The sequence below is a fragment of the Crocodylus porosus genome, unplaced genomic scaffold (genome assembly GCF_001723895.1).
Source record: "Crocodylus porosus isolate Cpor-Errol unplaced genomic scaffold, CroPor_comp1, whole genome shotgun sequence".
Taxonomy (NCBI): domain Eukaryota; kingdom Metazoa; phylum Chordata; order Crocodylia; family Crocodylidae; genus Crocodylus; species Crocodylus porosus.
Window position 1 is genome coordinate 46,653,827 of NW_017728949.1, and position 21,741 is coordinate 46,675,567.

Consider the following 21,741-nt stretch of genomic DNA (forward strand, 5'->3'; position numbering starts at 1 on the left):
GATTAACGGAGACTTGCAGGAGTGCATTGTACTGAAAAATAATTACATTTGTTGCTTCTGGTTTTGTAACCCATTTTTTAAATACTCGAAAGGCTTAAAAAAATAAAACTGTCATAACATGAGACAAATTTACTGGGCAAGTGAAGTGGAGAAGTAACATCCCTGCCCCACAGCGGCCTTGGAAGGGAAGCTTTGCCAGGAGACCTACAGCTCCTTTAAATTTCACATCTCCTAGCCCCTCTTGTGTTTTGAGGAGAGGCGTTATGTAGCTGACTGTTGGACAAAAGCCAGTGAATACATATATTGATTCCTGTCCACTCGGAGACGAGACTCATTCCACTTGTTTTGTTTCTGGAGATACCACTCTTCAGCAGAGACAGCCTGATGTTCCCCTTCTGTCCCCTCTCCCTGCCTCCTACCTCCCCCACCAAAGTATCATGAGTTTTCTTTAATTATCTGGGAAGGATTTGTCCCTCATGGCCAAATTAGCTGAGGGTTGGTTTTTCCTCTTCTCCACAGCAAACCAGGGACATCTTGCATAGAATTAGGTCTAAAATTAATTTTGTTGGAACTTTCCAGATGCCCAGTGTAGAGGGTCAGTTTCCACATAACTACTTTGAAAGCAGATGTAGAAGAAGGCATCTCCAAAGAAAGGTGGTGGAAGCTTTCAGAGCACTTTGTCTGATGCAATCGAGTAACGCACGCTCTTTCCCAAGACATTGTCCATTTTAAGAGGGGAGTGGCATAACATTGCAGCAGTAGTTTTTGTGCCATGCTACCAGTGTGAAAGACTGAAGGCACCCCTCCACAGATTATTAAATAACGTCGACCTGCACTGGATGAGTTCTTGTCAGAATAGCTCACAGATGTATACGTTTTTTAAAGGTGTTGCTTGGTTTTATCATATTTCTGGTGTTTATCTTTCTGTCTGTGAAATCCAGGGTAATGGGAAATTTATACAAGTGAGCACAGTTTCCATCAGCATCTTACTGTTAAAATATTAAGTGTGCCACTTAAGATGGACCAGGTATGTCTTAGCTGATGAAATACACTGAGCTTGGACCTGGGCTCCATCTCTTACTCAAAATCAACATTAGTATCTTTCAGTGTGTACTGGGATGAGAAACAAAATGAAAACAGGGTTGTGGTGAATAAATAGTTTTAAATGATTTGAATATTAATAGTACTTCATCTGTGTGTGTTTTAATTGTTAATTCACTTTTAAAAAAGAGTGGGTAGTAGTCTGCTATCTGAAATGCTTAACATTTTTTTTAAAGACTTTAGTGCCTCAAAATAACTGCTATTTTTGAGCCTACTTGCAATGACTAAGTTTTATTTTTTCAATTATAATAGGAAATTAAGTCTGAAAATTAATATGTAGTTATATTTTACATTTGATTTGCTATAAAGAACGCTTTCCGTCTTTCAGGTTAGGGAAGGTGAGAATAATTTTAAGCTGATTACTATACTGTCATTAAACTACACCACACTCCAAAAGATGTTTGTTTGTTTTTTAAATTCCTGTTGTCCTCTCATTTGTTTTCTCTTGATTTTTGGATTTAAACAGTGTTGCTGTTGTTGATTAGCTGTCTAATTACGTTATGGCTTTCTGCTTTAGACCGATATCCTTTAAGACTGAAATTGAAACCACTGGATTTACTAACCACCTTTGTGCTGACTTTAGATAATTTGCAAGGTTAAATTGTTTCTGTAGGTTGTCCATAATGGAATTTGAAATTGCCTTATGCTTCTTTGTGTTATGATCTATGGTATGTTGAATAATGTCAAGGTTTTTAATGGAGTCCTTGCCATATGTTTATAACTTTCTGAAATACTCAGCTTTTGAACTAAAATTTTCAGGACATAGTTGATTTTGAAATCCAAACATATTCCTATTGTTGAACATGTTCAAAAATATGTTTTTAATAAATTATATCTTGTCTTTTTATTCTTTCTCACTTTTCCTTTTACTGAATCTTTAAGCCTCTGCCATTTGCTATAACCCTGCTTAACAGATAAGGTCACAATTTTATGGCAAATCTGTATTTTCACTGTTACAATTCAGAAAGAATGGAAGCTAATATGTTTGAGCATTCAGAATCAGTTTTGAATTGAGATCAAATCATGAAAATTTCAGGCCAGGAAAAGTGTTTGGAGACACCCTAGTACAGGGGTCAGCAACCCCCGGCACACATGCCAGAATGTGGTACATGAAGCCATTTTGCTCAGCATGCCACAGCTGGCCCAGGCTTTGGGCATGTCCTTGCTGCCCGCCATGGAGGCTGGAGTAATCCCAGGGATGTCAGTGGAATGAGCTCACAGTTGTATAGCTAAATATTATTTATAAATATTGTGGCATTTGGGCCTCAGTAATGGCAACTGTAGTAAATATTTTTTTTCCTTTACAGGGCTGCAGAATTATTGGGTTGCTTCACAAAAAAAAAGCGAGTTTTTTAATATTATTTGGAGCAGTCAAAGGTGCAGAACAACTAGACTTTTTATGCAGCTGGGCTGATATTTACAGGAGTTGAGCACCCAAAAATCCCATTCAAGCCTATAAGAAGTTCCAATATTTTAGCACCTTTGTAAGCTCACTGGGAACTCTTCAGGATATATAAGGAACACATCAAAGTTCTGTGAAGACTGAAATGACTGCTGGATGTATTGTCTGATTCAATGTTCCTGGCTTTTTATTGTACAGTACTTATATTGGGCTTGCCTCATCCATGAAAAATAATTGTGTATGAATTTTGTAAATTATTTATCAAGCTGCATCACCAGTAAATCTGTTTTTTCCCTCACTTTTTACGTACCATTTAAACATTTCTTTGTGATTCTTTTGGGCAAATCTGAAGTGTTTACTGCATTTACCCAAATCCAAGATGCCTCTGAATTTAAGATGGTCCTTGAATAATTAGATTCTAGACATGGAAAATTTTTAATTTTTTTTAATGTCATATGTCTAGATTCTAATTTTTGGAGGGTTGTCTTAAATTCATCCTCCTGCATAACTACACTGGGGCAGACACGGGAAGGGAGATGGCAGAGGAGTCAAGTAACCTGACCCTTGCCCTTTGCTGCTAGCCCACCAACCATCTGCTCCCTCTAGCTGCCTGAACCCCCCAGTGACTGCATGCCCCACACCTATCCCCCCTTCCATCTGTCCTAATTTCAGTTCCTGCACCTCCTACTGCAAGGGCAGTCAATTATTTCGGGTGGAGGGCCATTTACTGAGTTTTGGTGAGCTGCTGAGGGCTGAACGGGGGGCCCTGCCCCCTTGACAGTTGCCCCACCCCAGCTCTGCACACCACATGCAGTCCATGCCAGACTGGCTTTGTGTGCTACACGAAGCGTGCAGGGCTAGATCTAGTGCATGCTGCATGTTGTGTTTAGTGCTCATCCAAAACCCATAGGCAGCACCATGGGCCACATCCGACCCACAGGCTGTGTCTGATACTTCTGAATTAAGTGCACAGTGGGTACATCTGCATGACTACTGTGCAGTGGTTACTGTGAACTTTAGTGCTTGTATAAGAAAGTATTAAATGCTCAGAGTTACTACGCAGTAGTGCCAGCGAATGTCTTTTAAGTGATGCTAGTGTGCAGTAGTCTAACAGGTACTGCACAGTAGTGTATTAGCATTGTTCATGCTGTGATGAGTTACTGTGTAGTATTATTAGATTTGCACGGTCAGTATCTCTTGTAGATGTGCCCCTGTCTTTCAACCCCACAGTCTATTTATAACTTGATGGAATGCCTCCTACAATACAAAAAGAAAGCCTCTTGCAACTGCATACCTCTGGTGGTCACTTACCATCCCACAATTGAACTGAGTGGAGCAAAGATTTCAATCTCACCTAAACTTGCAGGCCAGATGAGTGCCACAGGGATGGATTGGACCCATGGACACCCTGCCCACGCTTCTGCCTTTCCCAAGTATCTTGGATACAGTTCTCACTCCAGCCAGTCTGGGACCTGTGTTGTGTTCAGCACAGATCCCAGAGTGGCTGGAGCGGGTGTTGTGTACAGTGCAATCCAGCTGGGGGCATGTAGCACTGGCTGGAGCTGGTGTGGCACTGGACATAGTGCCTGCCCTGACCAGATTGCACTACATGTGGCAGCTGCTATGGGAACCTTTCTGTATATGGTCCCTGCCTGTGGGTTCCACGCTGCATGCAGTTCTCGGTGATGCCATGTGCAACATGGAGCCAGGACTGGCTGGAGATGGTGCCATCCTCCCCATTGTGGCTGGTTTGGTGCATGCCACACACTGTGCGTCTGCTAAGACCTAGGGACATCACCAGGAGCCAGATGGTGGGGCTCAGCATGGATTTGACACCCCTGGATTACAAATTAAATTTACAGCCTGTGCCACAGGCTGTAATTAATTTAATTTTACATCAAATTAATTTATAGCCTGCTCTCAGTAAAATCAGACTTTGAGAGAAATATTCCTACCCTCCCTACTCCTGGCTTTCAAACAACCTCCCTCAGCTTCCCAACTCATCATCAGAAGCAAACTCTTTGTTAATCAACAGATGCCAAATGGGACAAAACCTTGCCTTTAACAATTGAAACAAAACCTGTCAACACGTTTCCACTGCTATAACAGTCCTGTCAGCCCCTTCTGTCAACACACATACTCACCACTAGCAATGGACCCATAAGAATCTGTTGATCTTACACATCTTTCTCAAAATGTGGTACATCTGATTCAGTGCAACAAATGTCTTTATGGTAACTTGGTGGGTGAAACTTGACAGAAACCACATATATAAAGGACAGAGGCACAGACACCAGTAGGAACACATTTTTCACAGAACAACCACTCTGTTTCTGATCCCACTATCCTTGTGCTCAAAGTAAATTTACAAAACACTTTCAAAAGGTGAGTCTAGAAACCAAAAACCATAAGTTGTCTGGACACTAGGAACCAAAGACTGAATACTGATACAGACTCTGTGTCATGCTATAATCTACCTGATTCCTGAAAATCTTACTTCATGCTACAGGTGATAATAACCTTCTTCACTTTTGAAAAGTCTTGATCTTCCACAAATCATGCTATTTTCCTTCTGTTAATTGTTTATCTCTTACCTCTAGAATTCCTCTTCTCCAGTTTCACAGTTATCCACACAGTTCTTAATCTTTCTGTGCCAGCTTCTTTCATCTGCCCTGATGAAGAATGCTTTCCATTTAAGTGCTTGAGTGGATACCAGCCATGCAGCTAGTCCAATAAAATATATCATCCACAAAAATCCTTGCCTCTTGCATAATTCCTGGACTATCACAGCTACAACATCACCTCACATTATTGAAACATTATTTTTCAGAAAAGTGCATGCTCCTGGCTAAATGTGCTGAAGCTATGCTTTTAAATGGGAGTACACTGTAGGTAACTAATATGCTGGAATAGATGTGATGTGTACCACAAGTGGCACAGGTAGCTTTAAGGTGTGGCATGTGGCAGATGGGGAAGGGAAACAAGCAGCACACTAACTGCTGGGGCATGAAGCAGAAAGCAGAGCAGCAGATGGGATAGGAAGCATAAGGAAAGAAGCAGAAATCAGAGTAACATACTGGGCAGGGGAAGGGGAGTGGAATGGTACTCAGGGAGAGTGTCAGATTAATTTGTGGCACAGCTGCCATAAAGGTTGGCCCCAACTGTGATAGACCAAAGGCTAGGGACTGACATTCAAAAAGCCTGAGCCTGAATTGATTCAACTTTTGCAGGTTAGTCTAACCTGGCTAGGCTGAACCAGTTGGAAACTGAGCAGACATTTTCTCTGACTGAGGAAATTCAGGCACATGCCTCCAGTGGCTCACACTAGAAGCTGGGGGGTGCTACAGCAGCCCTTCCCTCCCTTGAGCAGTGCTGAGCTGAGTGGGTGCATGGTCAGGCCCGGGCAGGATGCTTTGATTAGGGAGTACTGCCTGCACCATCCTAGGCTTTTCCCTGCTCAAGGGGTGGCAGTGTTGCCAGTCCCCAGCCTTCTGCTAGCACTCTGAAACAAGGGCAGGGCAGGGCAGGGGTGCATCTGTTGATGACATGGACCTTTTTAATCCCTCTCCCTGCTTCTGTATACTGTCTGAAGCAAACTGACAGGCAAGCAAGCCAGCAGAGGGCTGATAACAGTGTTTATCACCCCACCAGCAAAACAATAGCCTCTCTGATTAGTTCAAACTCTTTGTAAACAGCTTACCAACTGACCTGTTGATTAGCTCCAAAAAGCTCTAAGTCACTGTTCTTCCTGGCTGTTCCATTGAAACTAGAGAGAGACACACACACACACCTCTTGGCAGTAGCTAGCATACCACGTGCCTAGGGTCTGTGGGGCTAAGTTTCATGTTGTGGGAGAAGGGATGGGGGATTCCTGCTTGAGCAGTGAGGGGGTGGGGGTAGGGCAGGGGGAAGCCAGGCAGGCACTACTGTACTTGCAGTCTCTGCTAGAGCTCCAGCCATGGAGCAGAGGGAAGAGCCTTGCCCTGCACGGCCCAGAAAGCATGCCAGGATGCTGGGGGAATCTGGTTTATCTTAAACTAGCAAGGGGTCTGGGACAGACACTGGGGGTGGGGGGGAGAGAAGGGTTGGGAGGCTGCAGCAGGGGGTGAAGCCACTGGTGCTGGCCTTGGCCCACCCCTCTCCCCTTCCATCATTGCTGCCTGCAGGGCCAACACAGGCCAATGTGGCAGCGGAGGGGGGAAGAGTGGACCTGAGCCAGTGCAGTGCTGGTAGTAGTGGTAGAGGGAGGGAAGGCGTGGGCCCAGGCCTGATGTGGGAGGGGGAAGAGGAGGAGCAAGCCTGAGGGGGGGAGAGAGGCTGGCCTGTCATGGCGGTGGGGGGTGGAACAGCAGGACCAGCCTGGCCCGGCCTGGCCTGATGCAGCAGTGGTGGGGGGAGGGGAGGAGCAGACTTGGGCCTCTCCTCCCCCACCTCACCCTCCCCTGTGTCAGCACAGAGCCCGCTCCTCTCATCCCCCTGCTGCTGCCAGGTTGGCCCAGGCCCACTACTCCCTCCCCTTTACCCCCTGCCATGGTGGGGCAGCTTCTCTTCACCCTCAGGCCTAGTCCTGCCCCGCATCGTGCCTGCTTCTCCCCTCCCCTCACTGCTGCAACGGGGAGCGGGGGAGATATAAACTTCATGCTTCAAGAGTCTAACTTTGACATAATTTATAGGTAACCTGGTGTATAGCCTACTGATAAAAGTACAGCCAAACCTTTTATTTGCTTGCACCTTACAACATGTAAATAAATATTTATTCCAAATTTTATCTGGCTACCCGCAACAGCACAACATAGATTCTCACCTGTACTGGCTGGGAAGATTTGAGAAGTGGGAGGACGGTGTCATGCAGCAGGTTGTTTTCACAGCAGAGACTGGCAGCAGGTCTTTTTGAATTTGTTGAGTTATCCAAATTTTCCTCCAGCCTATGCCCAATATTTATAGATGGCTGGTTTTAATATTCTAATAAAGCAGTGGTCACCAACAGTAGATCTCAATTCACTGGTAGATCTTGGAGCCTCCCAGAGTTGATCTGAGGCTGGAGTGGGAGGCAGAGTGTCTGTGTATGTGCACAAGTGTGCCCCAGCCCAGCAGGTCATTCCAGCGGGGGAGGAAAGGGGCAGGGGCTAGATGGAGGCCTCTGCGGTGAGGGACACAGCTGCAGAAGCAGGAGCAGGGGTAAGTTGAGTGGGGCTCTGGCTGGGTAGGTCTTACCTGCTGGGGAGGTGCGTCCCCATATAATTTTTTCTCTCTGCCTTGATCTGCTCCCCCCCACCACCTTACCCTCCTACAGACTTACCTGCTAGGCGGGAAGGTGTGGTAGTGGCAGTGCATGTGACATTTTGGGTTGCTTTTAAATGCTAAAGGTGATTTTCTACTTAAAAAGGTTGGAGACCACTGTAATAAGGGATTTCTAATTGGTTTTATTTAAATTGCTTTGTTTCATTGAAACTTTTGGAACTGGACTGAACCAGAACTTTTGTAGACTTCAGAAGTGTAAATTAGTCGGGATTTATATCCATGGGAGAGAGGGAGGGTTTCTTATTACCTTTCCTTACCCATTGTGGAATGCTGTTCCTGTTTCTTCACCACCGTAGTTTATGGACTTTTCTGACATGGCTGTTTTGTTTTTACAAATTATCTAAGAATTTTAACAAAAACATATCTATTATAGCAAAATAACATTGAATACATTTGATTATATCAGTCACTACTACTACTGCTTTAAGATACAGCAATGATAGAGGGTATATGGGTTATTTAATATATGGCCTTCCTTTATCTCCTTTTAGGCCTTGTTTTTTTTAATTGTGTGTGATGGTTTCCTTTACTTGCTGACCAAGTTAATTGTCATCTGCAAAGGTTTACACTGCAGTTATTCAGAAACAGGCTTTGGGCCTTTTGCTTGGCATTACTTCTGCAGCTTAGGCTAGGCCCTTTGAAAATGGCCAAGGCTGGCAACAGGTTCCATACTTTGTCTGAGCCGGCAGCCCCCGTTCCTCAGGAGAGAAGTCCCACTGCTATTGTGACTGTTTTTGGCAGCAATTCTTCAGAGAAACCTATAGTAATTAAGCTTTCCATTCTCTTGCACCTCTTTGAAAATTTCAGTCTTAATGTTTTAGATAGTTTACTTTGAAGTTGCTGATAAAATATAATAAACCATTAAACTACACTGTTTGTTTGTTTTGTTGCTTTTGTATTTCCCTGTTCTCCTGACTTTCTGTTTTCTTATATTCTTCTAGGACCTTCTTACAATTTAGGCTAATGAGGACTTAACATTTGCAGAATGAAAAGATGGCACAGGCAATGCTGGTACCACCAGGACCTGACAGCTTCTTCTACTTCACTAGAGAATCTCTTGCAGCTATTGAAAAACGTATTGCTGAAGAAAAGACTAAAGGAGACTCCAAAGATGAAGGTGGTGATGAAGGAAATGGCTCCAAGCCCAACAAGGACTTGGAGGCAGGAAAAACACTGCCATTTATTTATGGTGACATACCTCCAGGAATGGTGTCTACACCACTGGAAGACATTGACCCATACTATATCAATAAAAAAGTGAGTGTTTGCACATCCCTGTTGGATTTAATGTAATGTAAGTTTTTTGAACACTGTGACATGGGTTGAGAGGAGGAGAGCATATATTAATGATGCAGTCCTAGGGATAATTGTATAGCTGTACTTTGCAATATCCCAGTATAAACTGTTACTACCTCTTATCTGGGAAATTTTATTAGGATTTATCCCAGGACAATGGATATGGACGTCTGTACAACTGCACCTTGTCCTGGGATAAAATGGTTTGGCCTGGGATAAATGCAATGTCTATTTGCAGGATTAGCCAACTCAACCATTTCCTTTACCTGCTAGAGCCATGAACCAGCAGGAAAATGGTAGTTGGTTAAGCTTAGTAAAATAACTGCTTGTGTTCTTTTTGGGCAGGGAACTAGGTCATTATAAAATTAGGGACCTACCAAATTCACAGCCGAAGAGGGGTATGCGGCAGCTCCTTTTATCTTTCAGGTTCCCTCTGTGGGCCCCTCTGCCCCCTTCCCCCTGCCGTTGATTGGCAGAGGGGCCCACTGCTCCTTCCTAATTAGCAGGGAAGCAAAAACCACGGTTTTAAATATGGCATGGTTTTTGCCTCCAGCAGCAAGTACTGGGGCCACCGGGCCCCTCAGCTAATCAGTGGCAGGAGGCAAAAATGGCGTCATATTTAAAACCACAGTTTTCACTTCACTACTGATTAGGAACAAGCTGCAAGCATGGTGCCTTCAATCAGTTGTGGAGGGCATGTGGGCAAACCTGCAAAATTAAAGGAGCCACAGCACATCCCACTTCTGTTGTGAATTCGGTAGGTCCCTAATCATAATGGATTGCGTTGTATGTTAGAATATTTGCATTACTGACAAATGGAACGGGTTGCTATTTACTATCTTTGCTTTAGCTTAAGCTTTGGAAGCATTTCTTCTTGTATTATTCCCATTCAGCTATAAGTTCAGAATGTACCTGAACTTCTTATATTTAAGTATTTATTTGGGGAGGGAAAGGGGGCACAAGAGAATGAGAATTATGAGACTATCTGAGAGTTACCACAATAGGAACCAAAAGCATCTCTTCTCATCGGCTGTCCACATAAACCCTCGTGCCAGATGAAAATAAATTTTAAAATCGAGATTATACCATAGATTTGGCATGTTTGCTTTTTTTTTCTAAAAAAGTGATAACATCATTGCTAACTGATAATTAAATCTGAGATTTAACAAATTAATTTTAATTCTCAGTTTTCTGTGGGAGAACTTGTACTGTACCTAAATAGGGCATGTTATATGTCATGTACATCAACGGGCTCAAGTTAATGTGGCAAACAGATGCCATATTGTTTGAGTGAGGAGCTTGCACAAATTCTTCTGTCCTACTGAAGCAATTCAGTGTGGCTGGGTATACATGGGCACTGGCAGATGTAGAACCCTCCCCACTGAGCTTTACCGGAAGAGGAAGTGTGTTAGTTTGGGCGTGCTTTTATCTAAAGTTGATTGAATCAGCTGTTAGATAAAAGTGCCAAAAAGCCCTACCGAAGCATGTAATTTATGCAGAAGTTGGGCGAACCTTGTCAAACTAATGTGATGCTTCTTTTGGGCATGCGCTATGGGGCAGTTTGAATTGAATTCTTAAATATGGAGAACAGCTATAAAGAGTGGAGTGTTGGTGTGATGCTTTACATGGCCTGCATTAGTAAACAACTAGTCTGATACTTTTTGAACCAAATAGAGCTTTTTCCAGGATGGAAGGCAATGCTTATTTTAGATAAGAATTTCAGAAGGTGTGATTTCTGACATGAATTTGTTATGAAGGTTATACCTGTAGAGAGCCTACTGGGACTGGGACTGAGTCTGATGACTCAGGGACACAGGCTTCGAGTCCTTCCGGAAGTGGGTGGTTCTTGTAATCATTCAGTTATTTAGTAACTTGGACTTCAGCGATGTGAAGGCTGCAGGTTGATGAAAGAATCTAAGTCAGATGTCCTGAACGATGGGTATGTTACCGAGAAAGGACTTTTTTTGAAGCTCTTCACTCTTCCTACTAGAAATACGTTATTTTTGTTAGGAATCTGCCTGTTATCTTTTGACCAGTTTTTTTTTCACCTTCATGCATGTATGGTATAGTAAGCTGTCACATATGTATGGTATATGAGATACTGTAACCAACTTTCATTGATGAGCAAGTTACTGTGGACTCCCTAAGGGACTGTAAATTCGCACTATAGTTTACATAAAGATACCTTCCTTATGAACCCTACTTGAAGGGCTTGCTGTATTGCCTGTTGAGAGGAAAGTTAAAAAATTTAAAAATGTATTTTCTCAGAAATGGAGTTTCTTATATTATAAATAATATTAGCAAGAGAAGAATGGATGAAGAAGAACTAGTCATGAGAGAATGCAAAATAAAGTTTATGCTGGTTAGGAAAGAAAGCTGAGAAATTGAGAAAGGAGAAAAGAGAAATACAGCTAAAGCATATTATCACTGTCCACAAAATGAAAACTAAATAAATAATAAACTAAAACTAAACGGCAAATTAAATGAAAACTAAATAAAAAAGTGCTTATTTAAATAAGTAACGGTAGAAAATCCAGTATAGTTAAGTATTGCTCAATAAAGGAATAAGTAGTGAAGGGACTTTAAGGACATGTTATTTTTAGAGGCAGATTTATTTTTTCCTATCAAGATAGAAATTGAAGCAAAATTTCTAATACAGGATATTGAAAGACAAAGGCAGTATTAACCATAATAAGTGGTCTTTGAATTTAGAAGGGCTGGAGACATGAGTTATGATGTCAAGATTTTTTATGCATCAGTTGCTCCAGAATTATTTAATGCCATTACCAAATAGAAAGTATATCTAAATGGGGGTAAATTATCCCTCTTTCTTTGCAGGGTTGGCAACTTTGGTTTAGCTTTTTATCATTGCAGGGTAAAAAGGCTGTTATTGTAGAGCAATTGACAAGTACCATATTCATCCAAATCCAAGATGACTTAGAATTTAAGATGACCCCAAAATAGTAGATTTATACTTGGAAAATCTACAAATTTATTATAATTTTCCATGTCTAGAATCTTATTTTTGGAGGGTCATTTTAAATTCAGCCTTCCCACTGCTGTAGCAGGAAAAGCATCAGCAGGGGTCAGGCCCTCCCACTTCCCCACTACTTGTCCCTCCTGCAGCCTACTCCACCCAGCAGTGTCTGCAGCTTCTAGCCCACCCTACAGCCCTCCCCACTTGTCCCTGGCAGCCTCTGTCTCCCCACAAAGCCTATGCTCCCTGCAGCCTCTCCCCTTCCCTGCTGCTTGCTGTCAGGCACTGCTCTGGCTCCAGCTTTGGCTTGGGGCCAAAGTCAGAGCTGTAGCAGCCATCTGTGTTCCCCTCTACCTTCCCCCCCGTCCGCCTGCACCCCTTCCCTGCCACCTTGCACTTAAATCCAAGACAAAGAACTTTTCCCCCTTTGTAGAATGAGGAGAAAAACCTCATCTTAGTAAACCCCTTTACCTCACAGTATGTGGTTCTTATATCTGTACCATAAGGTTTAAATGGACTGCTGGCTGTAATTATTCAGAAAATAGCAGGAGCCAGAAATAAGTAATTTCTAAATTGAACAGTAGTAACCAAATTATAGAACTCTTAACAAGGAGAATAATTACAATACAGCAAGTGACATGCTACAATTTAATTATGATTGACACTTTTTTGAAAGTGTTTACGTGTTCAAAAAGGTTTGTATTACTAGTGCTAATGATTGATAGATTGTGTTGTGGGTGGGACAACATGTCCTTTAAAATCTTCTCCTATCTACTTCTGTCATTTGAAATGATTAATAGGAACCTAATTTCAGATACTGTTTGTGTTTATGCAAGTGACCTCTGTCTAGAACTCTAAATTAGATGTAAAATCAGTTCATTTGCATATTCAAATTGACCCCCACTAAAGTTTTCAGAATAATGGGATATTTGTCCTGTAATCTTCTTGTATTTTATTCTTCTGTGTGTGTACATGCATTCTTGTGATATACTTGGCTTTAATTTGGATAGTTCTGCTATATATCTGAAAAGCATTGAAGTAAATATATCTTGAGGGCTGTGAATGAAAGTATTCTTCATTGTTCCTGTAGAAATTTAGGACCTAATGCTTGTTTGTGTACTTCCATGATTAAAGCTACTGGAAATAAGTGTAACCACTAACATGAATAACAGCTACAGGCTTACTCTCTTTATTTACAACAGTGCATGATTACTGGCATGTAGTTATAATATCTAAATTCTGAATCTCTTGTGTTCTTTTTGTTTTTTTTCCCCCAGACTTTTATAGTATTGAATAAAGGGAAGACAATCTTCCGATTTAGTGCCACACCTGCCTTGTACATTTTATCACCTTTCAGTTCTCTTAGAAAACTATCTATAAAGATTTTGGTTCATTCATATCCTTTTCAGTTGGTCTGGCTAAAAATATTACTGTTCTGTTTGTAATGTTTAACAACAATTGGTTGCTTGTTTTAATATTTAAATGTTTTTCCTGTTAATTTTTTCTCTCAAAATCTGACCTAAATTGCTCATCTTAATTATCACTGGTTAAATAAGGTAGAAGAAATAGATCCATGTTGTATATTTCTAATATACAGAATTTGCATAGCATCAGTAGCCACTGTTCTAATATTTTAAAATTTACTTTGACAGTTGCAAATTAAATAATTTCATAATAGCATCATATGCATCATTAAAATGCCATAGTCCAGGAAACCACCTAATTGCCTGTGATATAAATCCAGTGTAAGAAGTTATCACTGTATATTCCTTGACTAGTGTCTACATTATTCAGCATGCTTATTATGTGTACTATTTTAACCAACTGTGGATTCATGACAATGAATAAAACTCCAGACTGGGCAAAGAATGTAGAGTAAGTAAATTATATATATACACACGTATATATATATCATAGAGTTTTGAGAATTAATATTAAATATTTGTACAGTGCTTCTGAGATGTAATATGCCATACCAGTATCTTTTATTCTTTTCAAGGTTATAGCTAATGCTAAATGTTTTATTCTTTTTTATGTTATTTCAAAGGCTAAGTTAAGTCTTTGGTTTTCTCAACCTCTAGTTTCTTGCCCTTGCCTGAATTAAAATCACTGCACGTTATGCTTGTCAAATGCTGCAGTAATTTTATCTACACAAAATTCTCTTCAGTGGCTGTTACTATCTTGGCATATAGCATTTACTCTCTCATGAAATGTATCTCTCTTTGATTTTCATATTTTTTAAATATTTTCTGAAAGGGAAGACAGTTATTCTGAGAAAAAGTGTTGCTCTTTTAGCAACAATTTCAGAATTTTCAGAAACAATACAATAGCAAGGGAGGGTCGAATGGGGCGAATGCCCCAAGTGTGAACAGGCAAGTTGAGAGTCAATATTTTGTTATAAATATTTCAGAAAATTGTGGCAAGCATGGGGAAGTCATTAGACCCCCGGATCAATGTGCAGGGCGAGAGTGGGCTGCCGCTGTGCACTTGCCCCGAGCGCCAAACTTCCTTGCTACAATACTGGTCACAAACCATTTTCTTTTAAAATATAAAAGTAGGTCCCTGACTTGAATTCAAGCAAAAATGCTGAGTGTGTGTCTTACAACTTTTTCTTTGGCTGGGGCTTGACTGTGCATCTGGTTCTTGACCCTGAAGAGTGTGCAACGAAGTAAAAAGGAAATATTTTATCAAAGACACTTCTTTGAAAGTCTGGCTCCTTTGAGGATTGTTCTTCTCTCAGAAAGCCTATACCAGCCTGTCTGCAGCCCACAGCGTAGGAGAAAACAAACAAACACAATTGGCTTGTGAACCAATATTGAACAATCTAAGAATAGAATTTGTTCCATATGACTTAAAGGCTAGGGACAGATATACAGAAAGCCTGAGCCTGAATTGATTCAATCTTTGCAGGTTAGTCTCACTTGGCTAGGCTAAACTGAACAGACTGATCCAAACTGATGGATTGTAACTGAACAGACATTTTCTCTGTACTGAGAAAATTTAGGCACATGCCTGCAGTGGCTCTGGCTAGAAGCTGGGGGGTACTAGAGTAGCCCTTCCTTCCCTTAGACAGTGCTGAGCTGAGGGGGACACAGCCAGGTCCTGGCAGGAAGTCCTGATTAGTGAGGTCTGTCTACACCATCCCAGGCTTTTTCCTGCTTGCTGCTTGAGGGGCAGCAGTGTTGCCAGACCCCAGCCGCCTGCTAGCACTCTGAGGCAAGGGGGTGTGTGTGTGTGTGTGTGTGTGGGTGCAGTGCATGCATCTGTTGATGATACAGAGTTTTTCAATCTTCCTCCCTGCTTCCTTATACTGTCTGCAGCAAACTGACAGTCAAGCAAACCAGCAGGGGGCTGATAACAGTGTTTATCACCCCATCAGCAAAACTCAGCTCAAACTCTTCTTAAACAGTTTGCCAGCTGACCTGTTGATTAGTTCCAAAAAGCCCTAAGTGGTCAATGTTCTTTCTGACTGTCCCAGTGAAACTGGAGAGACACACACACAGACACTTCTTGGCAGTAGCTAGCAATGCACATGCCTAGGATCCTTGGGGCTGGTTTCCATGCTGTGGGAGATGGGAGAGAGGGGAGATTCCTGCTTGAGCATTGAGCAGCAAGGTGAGGGTAGAGCAGGGGGAAGCCAAGCTTCCCTGGGACAGACATTGTATACACTGGTTTGGGTATATCTCAAAGTGGTTTCATACGTTTTCAAACTGGTTTATGTGCATTGAATATCTTATCTGTTACAGGTTTAAAACAGTTTCTGATTACTTAAACCAGTTTGTGTGTAATGTATGTCCCTAGCCTAAGTCTGTCAGCTGCCTTTGGGATCATGGATCATGAGGCCTTCTTGACTTGCCTTTTAGATTGTAGTAGGAGTGAATATATCGTATGAATCCATGCCTCTTTTTCGACTATCACTTCTGGGGGTTGGAGGTCTCAAACAAGAGTTCTGTGAATCCCATTCTCCTTTTGTTCAGTGTGCATAGAAAGCTACTGAGAAGGACAGTGAGGGATATCATGGTCCCACAGTGATAACTGAGAGCTTAATAGACTTCACCATTCTTTGGATTGGGTCCCATGTTTTCATCCCATTCAGCCCACCAGTGCTGTCAAATACCTTACCCAATGTACAAGTTAAATTGGGACAGAGATGACTGAAATGAAATTGATAAACTGAGAGAAGCAACTCAAAAATTATGGCTGAGGACTTTATTTTCCACATACTGGGTGTGGATGTGTGCCATTTGTTGTAAAGCAGAAAAAGGAGGTGTCATAGGATGTCCAGGCTGCCATTAGACAGCCATATAGCAGTACTTTTTTAGAAGGCTTTTTTATCTTTGCTCAGAGAGGAGGTCATGATCACTTTTCACAGATATGGCTCTTCACTCCATAAAAAAGTGAGTGAGAGAGACACAGATGTGTCAGTTAGAAGGCACTGAAATCCTGCAGAGGGTTTTTTGTTACCTGTGATCCAGTAACATGAAAAGCAGTCCATTTAACCATTATTCTGAGTGCTTCTCCATGTCTCTCCAGTGATGTATATTACTGAATGATAACTTTAAAAATATTTTCTTTAGGTACACTTTCACTGGGATTTATACTTTTGAATCTCTTGTAAAAATTTTTGCAAGAGGCTTCTGTATAGATCATTTTACTTTCCTTCGAGACCCCTGGAACTGGCTTGATTTCACTGTCATTACTTTTGCGTAAGTATTTTAACAACTGTTTTAAGAATGACTGTGTACTCTCAGAACAGCTTTTCAGTGGTGAATTTCATTTATTTATACATATATTTTGATACCTAAGAGATTATTTGTAGTCACGTTTAAAGCTTGTAGTCTCATGTTAAAGCTTTTACATGTTTTTTAATAATTCACACTTATAAAATGTTATAAAGAAACAGTGTGCCATCCACTAGCATAAAAAAGAAGCTGCTCTTCTGTCTTCGCTGTACAATTTAGCCAAACTAGTTAGGATTTATAGAGAGAGGATAAGTTAATTAGGACGATAAGTTAATTAGGACAAGAGAGAGATAGTTAGCCCTATTTACTCTAAAGTAGTGTTTCTCAGCCTTTTTAGATTTGAGGCACTCTTTGTTAGACTTGAGGCACTCCTTGAAAAATGCTAACTCTTAGTTTTAGCTTGTTATTTGACTAATAAAAATAATAGATCAATTTTTCTTTTGCAAAGATCACAATAGGTCAGAAGTTTTTAATGCTATGGAGATGCTACTGAAATCTCTGGGTTTATCTTGTGAATCTAACAATGCATGGCCACCCCATGGCACCCTTGAAAGGATCTCCAAGAACCCCAGGGTGTCATGGCATCCTGGCTGAGAATCACTTGTCTAAATTCAGGCATAAGGCAGGATAGTGTGACACCTTAGGCTTGATTGTGGGATCAAGCATCAGATCCCATCACACCTTATTGCTGGTGCAGGGGGAGCCCAGGATCATAATTCCTGCATGCCAAATAGCAAGCTCCTGTGGCTGGGAGCCCTGTCAGCTGCTCCAGGTTCCCAGTCATGGGGGTATACTGTGCCTCCCCCTAGGCTGGTAGACACCAGTTGATCTGGGCTTCCAGCCCTAGAGATACACCATGTGCCTCTGAGACTGGAACCCCCTTCAGCTGATCCAGACTCCCAGCAGTGGGGCATGTGGTACATCCCTGTGGCTGGGAACTCAGATCAACTGACAGAGGTCCCAACCCACAGGGGCACATCCCACAGCTGGGAGTACTAGCCTGGTGTAACAAGTGGGTGTCCCAGAGTTGGTCTAAACATAAGCCCACCTGCCTGCCTACTTTGCCCATCATGCCTTAGATGATACAATAGAATGATGTTAACAAGGTGGGAGGCTGCCCATTTACTTGCCCTAGTGACAAGGGCCTATGTACGCAGCTCTGGCCACCCCTGTATTGTCCCACTCCTTGCAGATGTCATCCATGTTCCTCCAATGTTGTACATTGGGACCTGAGCTCTGGAATCTAACACGGGACTTCCAGTCCCCACTGGAGCTTGCGGTCCCAGTGCCTTCTCACTGGGCTCTCAGGTGTCCTTCACTCAGGGCTCCAAGCCCCATCCCAATTGTGGGTTCCAACCCTATCCTAATTCTGGGCTCCAAGCCCCACTTCTATTCAGGGTTCCCAGCCCCATGCTGGGCTCCAGGCCTCACGCTGGGCTCCAAGCCCCATATGCCCCACACTGGGCTTCATAGTAGCTCCTGCCCTACACTGGGCCTCAACAAACCCTTTATCTCTTTGCCTAGGAGCTTCTCATATAGCTACCCAAAGGCTCAGGGCCTCTTCCCCCTGGAGCCTCACTCCTAGCTCCTATGTGCAGCCTCAGAGTTCACGGTGAGTCTTGGCGCTGCCCCAGGTCCCTTCCTGACCTGGGGCCCTGCCTCAGAACTTGCCATGAGTCTGGGCTCATGCTTTATCCTTTAGGGTGTACTCCCCTAGCCTTTCCTTTCCATGGGGTCACCTGCAGGGCAGCGGGGGCTGAGGCTTTCTGGCGCCCCATACTCTCCCTTCAAAGGGGGAGCCCTGGGCATGACATTTCCTGGAAGCTGCCCTGTCACAAGCAGCCCCACCACACTATCCATCTGCAGCAGGGTGTAGTTTTAGGTCATGCCCATGACCAGGAGCCTCTAGCCATCCCCATAGCTCCTGCTCATACATCCAAGGTGTCTGAGCAGCAGGTCAGCTAGTGGTGTCTCTACAGCTGCTGGCAGGAAACTGTTGCCGACTTGCTGTTCAGAGCCCTGCTCTTATAAGGGCCAGTTGGGCCCTGTTCCCAGTTAGGCCATTGTGTCTAACCAGTGATTGTCACCAGCTGCAGGCTACCTGGCTGCTGCCTGTGCACCTGCAAGAAACAGAGTACCCAGTTTTCTGTTACACCTGGCAACACATTCAGTTAATGGCATGAAAGGAACCAGACACAAAGCTTTTACACATTTAGTCCTTGTTTTATCACACAATGAATTGCATGAATGTGTGGCCAGGTAACAATAGAAGACATGATTAACTGGTTAATCTTGTCTTATGTATAATGTATATCAGTTGCCAGGATTCTTAACCATCCTGGTTGAGAATCACTGGCTTAAGGCCAGGCAAAAGGCAGGGCAAGGTTACATCCTAGGGCATTTATACATGTGCTCTGGGGGAGAAAGGGAGGTGCTTTAATTAGAGTAGCTCTTGGAGCTGCTCTAATTAAAGAGCCCAGAATGTCTCTTGTATCAATGTTCCTGTGCTTCAAAATAGCAGCCAGGGCGCTTTATCTAAAGCTTGTCGAATTAGCATTAATTTCCACACTCCAGCAAATTCGATTAATCGACCCTGCTCCGACATGCTGGAATTCTAGCATGTCAGAACAGCCTCTCTGCTCATATATAGGCACCCATAGACACTAACTTGTTCAGGGAGGCATGGACTTTTGTAGGCAACAGCCTACTTCATCAGATGCTATGATTGGACTTGCAGAAAGCACGGGTTCTAAATAGAAAGGAATTTAAATATAAGGCTAGAAAAAAGGGGAGGAACGGATAGGGAGATACAGCACTTCTGAGAAAATTGTGGTTTACTTGGATCATTAGGGATAAACAGGCAGTTAATGCATTGAGGGATATAGGGTTAATACAAACTAGTCCAGATAATGAGATAAGAATCTGTAGTCTCTGCTGAGACCATACATGAACAATTCAGTCTGTGGATGATTTCTTGTTCCATAATTTCATTTCAAGTTGTTTTTTAAAGCTTTTATTGATTAAGAACAGCTCCTCTGAGGTCAGTGATGAAATGTCTAGGGCAGTTAAAGTATTCGGTCATAGGCTTTTGTGTATTTTTGGAATTAATATCAAATTGGTGTCCATTCATTGTCTCACAGTGATGGCTTTGTCTGTCCAATGCAGACTGCAGAAGAGCACAATAAGCAGGTGATGACATATGTGACAGTGGCAAAGGAGATGGTGAATGAACGCTGGATTTATAATCAGTGTTGTTTGGTCCCATGATTATGTGGTCTGTGTTTATGAAGGGGCACAGGTAGCATTTGGGTCTGTTGCAAGGCCCATGGCTTGGTGAGAACTGGAGTTAAGTTTGTGGTCAGGGGACTGTCTGTAAGCCAGGACAGGCTTGTCCCCCAAGGCTATATTGAAATGTTCATCGTTTTCCAAAAGGATTTGGAAGTCATTAATAAAGTGTCCAAAATGTTGAAGCTGAGGAATTACCAAAAAGGGAATAGTAGATAAAACAGAAAATATCATATTTGAACAGAACACAGCAGTCCACTCTCACTGCCCCCTGAATGAGTTGAGAGAACCCGTGGTGCCAACCAATGAAACTGTCTGGAGACGTGAGTGGAGGAGTGACAGGAAGGCAGCCCAGATTCCTCCTGGCCAGAGCCTCCTTCTTGCTCTTATAAATTGCCAGTTTGGCCAGAGCAAGGAAATGGTTGACCAGGAGGTCCCAGAGCTTGGTGTGGTCATGGATTGGGAGTACATAAGAGAAAAGTTATGAGAAGAGGTGCAGCCAGAACCCCAGCAGGAGGTTCTCTAGGAGGCAGAAGGGGTGGCAACCTGGTGCACTCAAGGTAGCCATGTGCTAGGGTCTCCCTCTGTTGGCAAAATGGGGAAGTGTCAGGGGTGTCTGTAAAGCATTCCAGATACACACCTATGTTAATTGTTCCATGGAGGAGCCATTGGCTGAGGTCCCTGGTGGCTCATGGGATCAGGGTGGCATACAGACTTGTTCATTGGGGACTCTTGCCTTCACCCTCACTTAGTGTGTCTCACCACTTTTTGGGGTAGGATGTGAGGATGGTATGATATAATGTGTGAAACCTGAGTGTGTTTAACTAGGGGCAATGGCTGTTCAGAGGCAGACCAGCTAGGTTTCTCCAGCTTACCAAGATGGTTGGTCAGGGAGTGTTGTGGAGTCTGCTGAGATCGTGGGCACACAACTAGCCCTGGAGGGCTGGGGGTGTACCAGTGTGTGTGGACTTCCCTCACATAGGAACTGGTTGACATAGGTGAGGGCCATGGTAAACAGGGTAGCCTTTACCTCCTGGAATAAGCGTGAAGCATAGGCAGCTCCATACTCTGGGTCCACCCCTGCATGGCATAATCCAGGAGGTCCCTGATACAAGTGATGTTGGCCAGGATCATCCTCTGACACACTCAGGTCACCTCCATCATTGACAGCTGCCGGTTTTTCAGCAGGAACTCAGCAAGGAGATGAGCACCCTGGTGACCCTCTCTGGGTACTTGGAGGCAGAGACGGCCGAGTGCTGCAGGAATTAGTAGAGATCATTGCAGGACCCCTGGCACATCTTTATGGGCACTCGTGGTGCTCTGGTGAGGCACCAGAGGACTGGAAAAGGGCCAGTGTGGTCCCCATTTTCAGAAAAGGGAGGAAGGAGGACCCAGGAAATTATATACCTGTTAGTCTTACCTCGGTCCTGGGGAAGCTCTTTGAGAAAATTATCCAGGTGCTCATCTTCAAGGGGCAAGCAGGGGAGTATATGCTTAGGGTCAACCAAGTGGGTTCATTAGAGGCAGGTCCTGTCAGACCAACCTGGTAGATGACCTCTACCTGACTCAAGAAGTCTATGGGCCAACGAGAGGCAAAGCGCTGCTTGACCTGGTACTGGCTACGGGGGACAACCCAA

General features: G+C 43.1%; 1 protein-coding gene across 4 annotated transcripts in view; it reads left to right on the forward strand.

The window, feature by feature from the left end:
- Window positions 1-8,749: 8,749 nt before the first annotated feature.
- LOC109322530 (sodium channel protein type 2 subunit alpha-like) overlaps window positions 8,750-21,741 on the forward strand; it is a 123,050-nt gene continuing 110,058 nt past the window's right edge. For all 4 annotated transcript variants that reach the window (XM_019553586.1, XM_019553588.1, XM_019553584.1 and 1 more), the window contains exons 1-4: window positions 8,750-9,061; window positions 13,355-13,473; window positions 13,863-13,952; window positions 16,655-16,783. In XM_019553586.1, coding sequence (XP_019409131.1) covers window positions 8,798-9,061; window positions 13,355-13,473; window positions 13,863-13,952; window positions 16,655-16,783 — 602 coding nt within the window. In that variant the 5' untranslated portion in view covers window positions 8,750-8,797. The remainder of the gene's footprint in view (window positions 9,062-13,354; window positions 13,474-13,862; window positions 13,953-16,654; window positions 16,784-21,741) is intronic.